Source organism: Arvicanthis niloticus, chromosome X, assembly GCF_011762505.2.
Source record: "Arvicanthis niloticus isolate mArvNil1 chromosome X, mArvNil1.pat.X, whole genome shotgun sequence".
NCBI classification, from domain to species: domain Eukaryota; kingdom Metazoa; phylum Chordata; class Mammalia; order Rodentia; family Muridae; genus Arvicanthis; species Arvicanthis niloticus.
Window position 1 is genome coordinate 126,961,068 of NC_047679.1, and position 12,738 is coordinate 126,973,805.

Genomic DNA, 12,738 nt, shown 5'->3' on the forward strand with positions numbered 1-12,738 from the left:
ATGGGCATCAGGAAAATAATTAATGTAGCTACAAATAGGTATAGTACAAAATGCAAGGTGGGGTAAGGGAGAGAAAAACTGTGGAGAGGAGGAGATGGGATTGGTGAAAATGAAAGACAGGGAAGAACAGGGTACTCAAGGCTGGCAAAGGGAGGAAGCAGGTCCAACCTCATGGTGGTGATTTTATAGTGAAACTTGACTGTAGCTTACTACTTCTGATATACCAGGATTTAGCAACAACCTATTGTGGGTGAGCCTCTGTACTGGATGCTAGTGATGTAGGAAAATACATGGTCCCTACTTCCAAGACAGAGGAGGCACCCATTGCACAGGATGCAAGCCAGAGTTACTGTGTCTTAAGCTCATTTGTAAACACCAGGCACACTTTAACTTATTACCTCAATGATCCTCTGAACAATACTTTGAGCTGGCACTGTTAGTCTCATTCCTATTTAGCAGATAAGCAAACTGAGGCACAGGGCTCTGCTCTTGAGGTCCCTCTTGTCCTCCTTCCCCACCCTTATCACGCACAGAGGCCCCATGCTTCCAGTCCCTGAAGACAATGGTAAGAATGGAATGGTCAGTGTGGGAACGGGTAGAAGGCCATGTAAGACTTCACAGTACAGATCTCATTGGTACTGTGTGGGCAGAATGAACGAAGTGCCCTGACCCATAGTGGGAGGAAAGGCATCTGAGTGGAGAAGGAACTAGAAGTAGGCTGGTGTTGCTGGAGCAAGCAGCTCAAGTGCAGATGTTGGGAGGACAGTAGATGTTACATACTCTTTTCTGTACATAAATACACTCCACTGTCACCTTCTTTGGGGTTGTGTACCCAAGGACCTGAGGTTGAAATGAGCCCAGGAGCATGCTGATGGTTTGAAATTACCTTAATCATTTTCCCTTTTACTACTTTTACTCTTTTACTGTAGATGTCAGAGCATCTACACACAGTTGTTTGCATCAAACAAAGGCATCCTCATCCACAGGGCGCCTTATCTTTCTTCGTGTAACCTGCCCTTGGGCATTGCTGACCTCCTGACTTTCCAAGGGTTAATGGTTACAGAGGCTGTCTTACAGGCAAGGAAGGCTCCTGAAACATAGGGAAAGGAAAAGGGAGGCCTCCGAGTCCATGGGGCAGATGAAGCACAATGGTATGTCAAAAAGAGAGAAGTGTAGGTCTAGGAGAAACAAAGAATCAGCCTCGGAAGCTAGAGCAATAGGGACCCTGGGACGTTCTTCCATCCCTTCTCATAATATTGGACTTACTCTGGCCCATTCCAATTAAATGCAGTGCCTAAGGGAGGGTGGTAACCCTAGGCACAGTGCTGTGCTGAAAAGAGCTCTCTGTTAACCCAGTATGGCACACTGGGCACTTCCTATGCTTCCCAAGACCCACACCCTAATTATCTTGCCTCTCTCTATGGTCCAACCTCAATTCCTAGACTAATGCTTCTGGCCTACCAGAGCTTTCTTTAGTCAGGCTGAACCTCCCATAGACTGAGGTGTATTCCACTCAACACTCCTTGCAGGCCTATGAGCTTGCATCTTCTTTTTCTTCTACTCCTTCAAGGGGGTGCCCATTTCCTTCTCCTTCTAGCTGCAGACTCGTGGGAAAAAAGCAGAATTCTCCCCATTTCTCAGATTTAGCAAGAGAAAAGCCTGCCATTCTCAGGCAGGGTGGGGGGTGTAAGTGAGAAAACCAAGGTCACTCAGTCATTGGCAGAAGGAACAGGGCCTGTTCTCTGTGGACCTGAGGAGCCTCATAAGGTGGCCTGGGCCTACTGTTACGCGCCCCTCTTCTCAGCAGGCACCCAGGCCAGGCTTGCTGGAATAGCAGGTGAGCCTGGATGGGGCCCAGGAGGCAGGTCGGACTCTGCGGCTCCAAGACGCCTGGAACGCGGGCCTTGACGTGGCACCTACAGAGTCCGGTCTTCTCAGGGCTCGCGCCACCTGTGGGACAGGGTGGAGGCCGAGGGTCCCCAGGGAGCCCCAGGCCTGCTGGCCAGGCCCCGCCCCCAGCAGCACGGGCGCAGGCAGGGGCGGCGCTGGAGGAGTTGGGCGCGGGCGCGCGGTGCTTGGTGCGCGCCACCGCCCCTCGGCCCAGCTTGCCGGCCTTCTCCACCTAAGCCCTAGGTCTCTTCAGCCGGCCCCACCCCTTCCTCCTCTCCTGGCCCGGAGGCCTGGTGCGCGGCGCAGCTCGACCATTGCGGCCTGGCTATCGGGCAGTTCTCGTTTTGGCGCTCGAGAGTGGCACGCCAGGCGGGGGGCGCGAGGCCAGAGCTGGCTCGGCAGAGTGCGGGGGGGAGGGTCTGGCGGAGCCCCCAGAGGAGAGCAGGGGCAGGCAGGGGGTGCCGAGGTAACGGACAAGGCCTGAGCGCCTGGCTGTGAGGGGCGGGGGCTCCAGGCGCTCTTTGGCCGGGACCTGGCGGGAGTTGGGGCGCCAGGGGCGGTGGGAGGGAAACGGGACAGGGAGGGACGAAGGGAGGAGACCGCTGGGATGGGTCGGGGGCTTGGCCGACGGGGAGCAGGTGGGCGGGGACAAGGGCCCTGCTCGAAGAGAAGCAGCAGAAGGTGGCGGGCTGCGTGCGCAGTGCGGCCGCCTCCTGGGCCCGGAGAACGGTGAGGCCATTTGGTTGGATGCCCGGAGCCCCGAGGGCATGGTTTGGTGTTCAGGGCCACTGAGCTGGGAGCTGGGCACTGTTGGGGAGGGAAGATTTGGAGGTCAGGCAGGCCAAGGTGTTTGGATTCTGGAGCAGATCCCAGGAGTATAGTGTTGCTGGGCCAGAAGCAGGAGTTCTTCACAAGGGCGCTGGTGTCCAGCGAAGGTGGGCGAAGCCAGGCCTTTTCAGGGCCGGCATAAGTGGAAGGGTGGAAGGGGACAAGAGACCCCAGAGTTTGAGTTGAAGCACCATTTGGGAGTTGCCTGTGGTGAATTGATGAATCACGAGATTTGGAAATCGTAGAACCCTTTCCTGGCGAGCAGTTCTGAGTGATGGAAATCACTCAGAACTGGAGGAGTGGCTTGGGAGGCCAGGTTTTGGTACACTAGGTGCTCAAGGGGGCCACCAGTCTTTGTGGGAGGTACTTTTGGAGCTTTGACCCAGAGAACTGGGATTCAGAGGCCTCAGCCTGGGGTGGGGTTAAGGAAAGTCTTTGTGGTGGCCAGTTCTCTGCCTTCCTTCCTTTCTAGAACGTCAGGATTCAGCTGTGTTCCTGTGGGGAGTGGGTTAAAAATTCTCTCAGCCTACAGTCAGCTAGCTGTACAGTATCTACCAGGGGCTGGAGGGACATATACATGCATGACTGCAGCTGCGTTTTCTGTCGTGGAGCCCTCATGCTTTCTTACTGTTGCCATGGTAACTGCCTATCGATGGTGTATTTATAGGGGAAGAAGCAGGCACTACATTTTGGGCAGGGAGGAGGAGAAACCCTCATAGCAGCACCAGCAGCAGTAGTGGTGGTGGCTACAGAATTGCTAATACAGTAGTCCATGACTTGGGAACTGTCTAGGGGGAGATCCTGGCTTCTTTGAGGCTCGGAAATGACCTAATGGCTTTTCCAGGCCAAGATAACACAAACTTGGGGCTATGATGTATGTGTGTATGAATGCACGGAAGTCCACTGTTAGGTTGGGACCAAAGATGGCTGTATGTGAAATTCTTATATAATTTTTCCATGTAATTTTTTTTGAAAACTCCGCAGTTCACCTCAGTAAGCAATGGTATGTGTTTGCTTTGTAATTAGTGAAAGCTTTGCTCATTCTTTTCAAACTCTGTCTGATGTGACAGCTTTATTTTTCTTTAACCAAAACACCTCTCCCTAATCCAATTCTCTCTGCACCCTCATCATATGGACACCATAGGTTTTTTGATTGTACTCTTTTTGTCATTGTGAAACTTGAGGTATTTGAGTGAGGTGGTCTGTTGGTATTTTTCCATTTGCTCTAAAGAGAAAGCCCTGTGATACAATGATAGTACTGATGGCTGTTAGATCGATTACTTTCCCCATCATTTAACATTTATTCATGATTTTTATCCTCCTTATTTTCCAGAGTAGAAGCCATATATTAAACACACAGCAGTAATAAACTCTTAACGAATAAATAGAATACTGTACCAAGTTGTGGAGAGGAAAGCATATGTGCATAACAGCTGGGCTTCTAGAGCACTTGTATTTGGTCATCAGTATTAACACTGAACTTCCTGGCAGCCTTGGCAAAAAGGGTAGCATAATGGGTTACAAAGCTCATGAGTCTCACATCCCATTTGTCCTCAAACATGAGCTTCTGCTTGGGGAGGGGGACTGAGGGGTGATTGCTCCCAGATGTTGATGGCTTACACAGTGCTTCCGAATATGTGTGAATATGTGTATGAGTAGGAGAGTAGGATTGGCAGAAAAAGGCTTTATGAGGGTACTTCTTGATAGAGGCTCCTCCTCTAAATTACCGTCACAGATTTATTGTGTTGTGTTGTACTTATGTGTTTGTGAGCTGTGATCCTGAAAAACAAACCCACGTTCTTAGATATGCTTGGAACATGCTGTATGAGCAAGCTATACCCCCAGACCTGTGTCTTCATTTTGAGCTTTTAAATATGTTTACCAAGGTTCTCTGCTGCAGTAGTCTTTAATGCTAAGAGAAAAGATGTGCTTGCCCCCAGAGAAGTTCAAACATTTCTCTCTTTTGGGGGAAAGTGAGCTGAGCAGATTTCTTGAGTTTGGGCACAGTGGATTGGATCAGGGAGTATAAGACTGTATTAATGTTATACATAGTGGGTCTGACCCTGCACAACAGATATCCATAGATTACTGTAGGTCAGCCTTAGCTAGGCTGGGATATTTGAGATGGCTGTTGTTGCTGCATTAAGTTTAGTATTCAAGGAACATTTTCATCTCTAGAGGTATCTAGGACACATCTTCACCATCAAGTTCAATTCCAAGTCTTGTCTCTGGGTCAATTTGCTTAACCTTGTCTTTACTCGACCCCATATCTGGGCTTAATTTCTCATCTGTCTCTGGGGTCCTTTCTATTCTGAAGGGACAAAGATTCATTGAAGGGATAGAGTGTTAGCTCAGAGATGTTTTTCTTTACAGGAGAGAGAGAGAGAGAGAGAGAGAGAGAGAGAGAGAGAGAGAGAGAGAGAGAGAGAGAGGAGAGAGAGAGAAAGAGAGAGAGAGAGAGAGAGAGAGAGAGAGAGAGAGAGAGAGAGAGTGTGTGTGTGTGTGTGTGTGTGTGTGTTTGAGAACAAGGCTCTCCTGAGCTCTGGAGAAGGTCTGTTGGGACAAAGCAGAAGCAGTAGAGTTAGGAGTGGCTGTATGAGGGTGCTGTGCCTCATGGGATGCTGCTTTGACCCTTTAGCCGGGTTTGTGTGAGGTCACAATCTAGACCTTAGAAGGTTTTACCATGACTTTCTTTTCTCCCTTGACAGGCAAGTGAGACACTGGAGCTGAGGAGGCATCATGGCTGGTGAGTGAATGTTTCTGGAACCATTGCAATAGTTTATGGATCATTGGAAAGAGGACTTGCAGGCCAGACCTGTTAGCCTAGGCATAGAGGGGCATCACTTACTGTGAGGAGTAAGCAGACTCACCATTGGTGATTGCTTTCATCCTCCAAAGTCATAGCTCATGCCTGATTTTAGTCCCACCAGTGACAGCTTGGAAGAGGAAGAGCTCTCATGGTAAGATCTCTGTCTTTCCTGTTTCAAGAAAGTACGGAAGTTACTGGATGTTTTCTATCTAAGACTACAATACATAGAGTTTTTACTGGTCCTTCTTCCCATTCCACCTGAAGTTCTTTCGCAGTTGGGTCTCATTTTCCTTTGTATGGGGAGGGACCTTGGCCATATTGGAACCCTGAGCTCCTGCTGGAGAGCACAATATCATAGAGAGACAGCCCTCCTGTCACCACTGCAGTAGACTAGGCCTTTGCTTGGAGTCCTGGCTTTAGGCCTGCAGGATTTACCCTATTTCCCTTCATTACTGGGCCAGTCTGGTTTGTACAGACTGAATTGCTTCACTGTGGTTCTCTTCTTAGTGTTTCTGGAAGCCAAAAATGCCCATGCAGTTCTGAAACGATTCCCTCGTGCCAATGAGTTCCTGGAGGAGCTACGTCAGGGCACCATTGAGCGGGAGTGCATGGAAGAGATCTGCAGTTATGAAGAGGTCAAGGAAGTATTTGAGAACAAAGAGAAAACGGCATGTACTGCCCTGGGGCTGGGTTCTGGGAGGAGGTATAATCTTGGGGATAATGAGAACAGGTCAGAAAAGGAAAGACTATCACCGCAGCCTATATCTTGCCTGTTGGAGCCCAAAAGGAATTCTGGGGTGTCCCTCTAGGTCTGTTGCATGATTCATGTGGACTTCCTTGTCTGGGAGCTTTGTTTCTCAACCTTGGTGGATTCAGTAGACTCTCTGAGAACTCTCTCTGGCCAGTAAGATGGCTCGGGGTGGAGAAGGAATCACAAGTCTGTCCTTGGTACAGGACTTGCTGGAGGCCTCCGATGTCTAACACATGGATGTCAGGTGACCATTACCTGGTGTCTGTCTTCCTCAGGATTGAGTGACCCTTCTTCTTTTGCAGATGGAGTTTTGGAAGGGATACCCAAATGCAGTCTACTCAGTCCGAGACCCGTCACAAAGCTCAGATGCCATGTATGTGGTGGTGCCCCTCCTGGGGGTAGTCTTGCTGATTGTCATTGCCTTGTTCATCATCTGGAGGTGCCAGCTGCAGAAAGCAACTCGTCACCACCCTTCCTATGCTCAGAACCGGTACCTAGCCAGTCGTGCTGGGCACAACCTTCCCAGAGTTATGGTGTACAGAGGCACTGTGCATAGCCAGGGAGAATCCTCTGGGCACCGTGAGGCAGGAAATAACCCACAGATAGTTCTGGGGCCCAGCCGGGGAGGCAGAACCACTGTCAGGCTGGAGAGTACTCTCTACCTCCCTGAGCTCTCTCTCTCCAGACTATCCAGTGCTACCCCTCCCCCCTCCTATGAGGAGGTGACTGCCCCCCAAGAGGGCAGCAGTGAGGAGGCCAGTGTCTCTTACAGTGACCCTCCCCCAAAGTATGAAGAGATTGTGGCAGCCAGCCCCAGTGCAGACAAGTAGCTGAATACAGGCCCTGGCCTGTATAAAAGCCTCTGTTGGAGGTAGCCTGCTTCCCTTGGACTTCTGAAAGACTGTGCCACCACAAAACAGCCTTAGCCTCCTTGTTGCCAAATAATTCCCTAATTGTGGATTTGTAGGAAGTCAGTTGGTAGAGACAGTGTGTGTGTGTGTGTGTGTGTGTGTGTGTGTGTGTGTGTGGTCAGGGGAGGCATAGGACAAGTGCATGAACCCCCTGGGAAGAGCTACAGACCTGAGAGTCCAGGTCTTCCAGACGTCCCCCTTGCCACCAAGTCCCTACTATCCTGTCCTGTCATTAGGGACTGGCTTCTCTTATGCCAAAGGAACCATTCAATAGCATTGATTGTGATTAGAATGACCACAGGCTCATCCCCTGGGGCTGTGGGGCTGTCTGTGGATCTAGGGCACAGAGATGAGGGAGTCAACACAGCCCTACAGTTACTCTTTTTTCAACAGTTCCATCCTTCCTGTTCTCACTTATGAGGACAGAAATAATGATTGAACTAGGAACAAAGCACAAGTCATAACAAATAATGAACCATAGATGAAAACAATATCTCCTGGACCATCTGTAGCCCTCCAAAAGACATCAATTGAACAGACCTTGGCACAACCTCCCTCCAACACCCACCCCTATGCTCCTAGACAGGGTGAAATCTATGTGGAGAGCAACTTGGCAGGAGGACAAGGCATGGAAAGGAGGAGGGAAGGGGTCTGGGTGGCAGAGCTCCTTTTTCCAGACCAATCAAGGGGCCCACTTGAACTCTGCCATCTTGTTTCTGGTGTGTACCATCTGTGTTTAACCCCCCCCCCCACTGGCATTAGTCCAGGCATAGCCTTGGAGTACTCTGTTGTGGGGAAACTGATGACCCCTTCCTTTATGAAGTCTGGAGTCTCTCCCTGGCCATTACAGACTGGCATAGAGAGCTCAAGATTCTTCTTTTGTGGGGTTGATCCATCTATAGGATAGTTAAAACCATAAAACCACGAGCTCCACCTCCTTGGCACTGTGCTATCTGGCTTTGAAGTTTTAGGATACTTCCTTTTTTGTTTTGTTGTTGTTGTTGTTGTTGTTTGTAAATAGGTGCATTGAACTTGAACTTTAGATTGTGATTTCTCCTAATGATGGTGCCCTTACAGGGAGAAGTTCCCGAAGTGTGTCTTAAAGTTTTTCTTAGTGGGGAAGCCTATGACCTGGGGTCCAAAGCCCACCTGGGGTTTGCTCTGCCATAGCCAGGAGCTGATCTGTTTTCAATGAGGCTTTGGAAGCCGTTGGGCCGAGGTGACTTGCTCTTTAACTGTCAATGATAAAGTGAAAGACACAGTTGATACCATCTCTACCCACCCCAGCTGTATTCTCCTGGCCTCTATGCCAAATCATTCTTCCTCTGTGGTGCTTTAAAATATGTAGCACATTTTTGTGGGGCTCAAAAAGAGTGAATAGCGTGGGTCTACTGGCAACTGCAGTGGTTTCAACCCACAGAGTTGACAAGCTTCCTTCTGTCTAAACAGCCCTCCAAGGCAGACACTGAGATACATTCCTTGAATGCACTTCTGACTTGAGGCCCCAGATGACTTCTAGAGGCTGTTCCAGTGCTAGGGACTTTCCCAGGGGTGTGTTTCTAGTCAAGCTTATGTTCTTACCCCAGTGAGGCTGCCAGCTTGAATAACTCAATCCTGTGGCTCCCCTACCTCACCAGCCCATTAGAGGCTGACAGAGCTAAAGCTTGTGAAGTGCTTGAAGCACCATGGAACCAGTGAAGTTTGCCCATAGTGAGATTCTTTTAGAAATAAGTAGTAGCTGCAAGGGACTGGTTTTAGCAGAGGGTTTCCAATGCCTCTGATGTTGAGTATCAACCTGAAGAGTCAGTCTCTTTCCATTTGACCCTTTGTGGGCCTTCCTTTCTCCCCAGAGACTTTCCCCCCTTTCCCTCCATTTGGACTTCCTTCCTCTGTCCATTCCTGCTTTTCATTCCTTTGTGTCTTCCCTCTTCCCTTTTCTTTCCTTCCATTTTTCCTTTTATTCTTTCACTCCATTGGTCTTCTAGTATTGCCTTTCTGTATGGAAAGATTTGGGGCTCAGAAGTCCCCTGCTTTTTTCATGATAGAGATTTGGATCAATCCCATCCAGACATGCTGGAGATTCTGGGGAAGGAGAAAGCTCTGGGGCCAGCCCACCATCTCCCAGCATTTTTTAAAGCTGGTGCCTGATTGTGACCTGGGATACATGAAAACAGACTTACCCCACTATGATTCCTCCTCCATCTAGCAGAGAGTCAGACATAGGCTCCATTTACCAGGGACACAGAGAGTATGTCAAGTAATTCCCACTGCCTTTGGCTTGTGTTGAGGTTTTTCTGTTGGGTTGCCTGGCAACTAGAAGCTAAGGATGTGTAGGTAAGAGCAGGAAACTGACTCCCAAGGCCTATAGAGAGTGACATGTAGCCCCCAGGGGCTGAGAACTGGATGCAGGGTGAGTAAGAAGCAGCTCCTTGGACGTTGCCTGTGGGTTCTAGGTCAGGTGCTTCACAGAGCTCTTCCAGGTGATTTGTGCCAAGGCCTCTGCAATGGTTTTCACAGCACAGTATTTAGTCATATGTAATGGGCATAATTCCTCAAGGTGCACACTTGGCTTTTATGAATGCCCTGTATATAACTTTTCAAACTCTGTCTTTGTATAGACACTGATACAATGCTAACACTTCACTAGCCACATTTTGTTTGCTTAAGGTGTGTGTGTGTGCGCGCGTGCGTGTGCATGTGTATGTGTATACATGTAGGCATGTTGTCTTTTCTCATTGCTTCTATGAAATGATAGCTGGTGTGTGATTCTATTTGTCCCAGGAGAGATCTGCTCTGGAGAGAAGACTGTTTTCATCTTGTGGGGCCTGCATTCTGTGGGACCCCCTCCCACTCACATGTCTTTTGGGCACAGTGCCCCCCTGTTTCTGTAGATGTCAGCAACTAAAGGAAATCTGAGCACTCCTGTGTGTGTGTGTGTGTGTGTGTGTGTGTGAGAGAGAGAGAGAGAGAGAGAGAGAGAGAGAGAGAGAGACAGACAGACAGAGAGACAGACAGAGAGACAGACAGAGAGACAGAGAAAGAGACATAGAGACAGAGATAGAGCCAGAGAATGAATGTGTGTGTGAGAGACAGGTAAAGAATGAATGTGTATGTCTGTGTGTGCTTGTGAACATGTGTGCATGTGTGTGTGTATGTAGATGTGTTACTATTGACTTTGAGAATGGTGGGGGTAGTTACTTAGATACTTTTCACTAAAAATGAAAAGGCTTTAAAATATAACTGTCACTTGTTTTCAACCAAAACCTTTTTAAGACTTTTTAAACAAGAATGGCAATCCCGTCTGTCCCCTCCCAGACTGCCCATCACTTTGGGTTTTCAAAATGAAAGCACAAGAGAAAGAGCGGGGCGCACAGGTGCCTGGCATGTGCATACCCTTGCACAGCTGTGTTGCGCCCTGGCTGAGCAGTTCCACCCAGGAAACTGAGGCCTCCTCTGCTACTTGCCAATTCCACTGCCATTAGTGTGAATTCCTTAGGGTGCTCCAGCAAACAAGCATCTGCCCAATTGTTTAGATATTGTCTTTTTGGTAGTCCAAACATTAGGAATTAGGGACAGCAGTGTTTTTTTGTTTAAGCAGTTAGAGCCAGATGCTTCCTCTCTCCCACTTGATAGTAACTCCCCAGATCCCAGACAGAGTTGACTGATCTTTTGTTGACGGATCTTTTGACAAGCAAATGGCATCCCATGAGAAAACCAAGAAAAAAATCCAACATTGTCACTAGATTGTCTTTTAATTCAAGTGAGAGGAAGATGGTGGAGAGAGGTTGAGTTGCCGGGACAGTGCTTTGGAACAGAGTGTGTGCTCTGACTGTGTGTCTGCTCAGTCAAGCCTGAGCTATTGGGCCGGGCTGCTTTTCAGCTTGACAAGTGCTGAAGCTCCATTCACAAGCATCACTGATTCCAAAACAGTTACATCTTCCACACTGAAATCTCCTAATACTAATCAGTATAATTAGCCAATTTTAGACTGCTGCAATCAAACTGCTTCCAAGTACAGTAAAAGCCCATTAATTTGAGCACACTAATTCAGAACTTAGAGGAAATCCAAATTTGAGATAATTCACAGTAACTGCTATTCTTGCTATATAAAAATGTTTGAAAGTGTCTTCCCTTCATTCAGTCTTCATCTGTATAAAAGGAATTCTGTTTAAAATGGGTACCCTTTTCAAAGGAAATGTTCAAGGTACCAAGGATCCCTTCATTGTGCCTTCAGCTTGGAGTTTAGCAGTTCTTGTGTGTAAGGCTCTTTCTGTGCAGGGTGATCCCTTGTTCTCTTTCCATTGTGGGTATGTTAGATATTGCAGCCTTTCACTCCATGTCTGTATTTATCCTGTGATTTAATTAGTTTGTGATCTTGACTGCAATTTAAACACAAGTATGTGTCTTTGTAAGTGTTCTGTAAAGCAGACGTTGCACTAACAGACTGCCTGCTCTAATTCATACCAAGTCTTCAAACTTTAGAGTGTCTCCTTTCCCAGGCTGTGGAAGGAGAATCTCTCTAGCAAGAATTTCTGTGACAAAGATCTCCAAATAGCACACGCCCTCAGCTCCATGCCTCAACAGTTGTTTCACTGTACTGCTATCTGACTGCTGAACGTGCCTGCCCTTCTCCAGCCCCCAGTGAGCATAAAGATATGTAGGATTGGGACCAACCCTCCAGCTGCTTTTTGCCACCCAACCTATATTGCCTCTCTGATGCCGTTTTCCCAGGCCTGAATCCACCTGCTACTTCACTCTGGCATTGTGAATTTGTGACAGTGGCAACCCTGAGCTTTTAGAAATGATTACTGTAAAATGGATTAATTTTGGTACCACTTGAAACTGTGCTCATATTCATGTGTTGACTGATGTCAGCTGGGGCATCTGTACATTCAGTCATATGTTGGGATTGCAAATGGGGCCTAGGGGCAACAAACCAACTTGCTTCTGACCTTTCTCATGCACGCTTTTTGGCTCCCTTTTTACAATTGTTGAGTTTAGGTGTTAACTTTTGTCTCTTTCTGTACAAGAAAATAATGATTAAAAATAAAGATCAAGTGGCATCCATTGTACCTTGTCCTGGTCAATCAGAAATCCTAGAAGACTCCCCATATTTTGCAGAGTGTGGAAGTTTGGTGGTCAAACTTGTGTAACCCAAAATCAGATTGTATGGATAAGGAAACAGCCCAAACCAGTTTAGGAGCCAGTTAGAAGCAGAGATAGTCTGGATCCTGAAGCTTGTGCTTACAGTGTGTAACATGATCTTCTGACTCATCCCCCTGTGGGATGAGGTTAGTAAGATCTGTCACAGATCTTGTTTAGCAACTTCCTAGTCACCGGATCCCTGGTTAAGTGAAGACTGGACTCAAGTTGTGAAGCTCTAAGTACTCTCCCCAAAGATAAGTACCTTAGGGTTGCAGGCTAGCACCTGCAAGGAAACTAATACACCAAGAGGCCATGGACTTCTGAAGTGTCCATAGTAAGGAGGATGCACGGGCCATTTCTAAACTATCACAGCCAGAAATTATTGAATACCTAATTTGACACGC

At 48.1% G+C, this 12,738-nt stretch overlaps 1 protein-coding gene across 4 annotated transcripts; it reads left to right on the top strand.

Annotated features, from left to right (window-relative positions):
- The first annotated feature begins 2,036 nt into the window (after positions 1 to 2,036).
- Positions 2,037 to 12,257, top strand: Prrg3 (proline rich and Gla domain 3). Of its 4 annotated transcripts, none has more exons than XM_034486120.2 (4): positions 2,037 to 2,356; positions 5,427 to 5,464; positions 6,035 to 6,195; positions 6,581 to 12,257. In XM_034486120.2, exons 2-4 carry the CDS (start codon positions 5,458 to 5,460, stop codon positions 7,106 to 7,108), a joined length of 696 nt encoding a protein of 231 aa, XP_034342011.1. In that variant the 5' UTR covers positions 2,037 to 2,356; positions 5,427 to 5,457; the 3' UTR covers positions 7,109 to 12,257. The 4 variants fall into 4 exon arrangements, with proteins under 4 accessions (XP_034342011.1, XP_034342012.1, XP_076774997.1 ...); XM_034486121.2 differs by lacking the exon at positions 2,037 to 2,356 and adding an exon at positions 2,519 to 2,619; XM_076918882.1 differs by lacking the exon at positions 2,037 to 2,356 and adding an exon at positions 2,626 to 2,825.
- The last annotated feature ends 481 nt before the right edge of the window (positions 12,258 to 12,738 follow it).

What these genes read in the sequence shown, in the direction of transcription:
- Prrg3 (XM_034486120.2), top strand. An exon ending in TTGAGAACAAAGAGAAAACG is followed by an intron (nt 6,196 to 6,580) that starts GCATGTACTGCC and finishes CTTCTTTTGCAG; the next exon opens with ATGGAGTTTTGGAAGGGATA.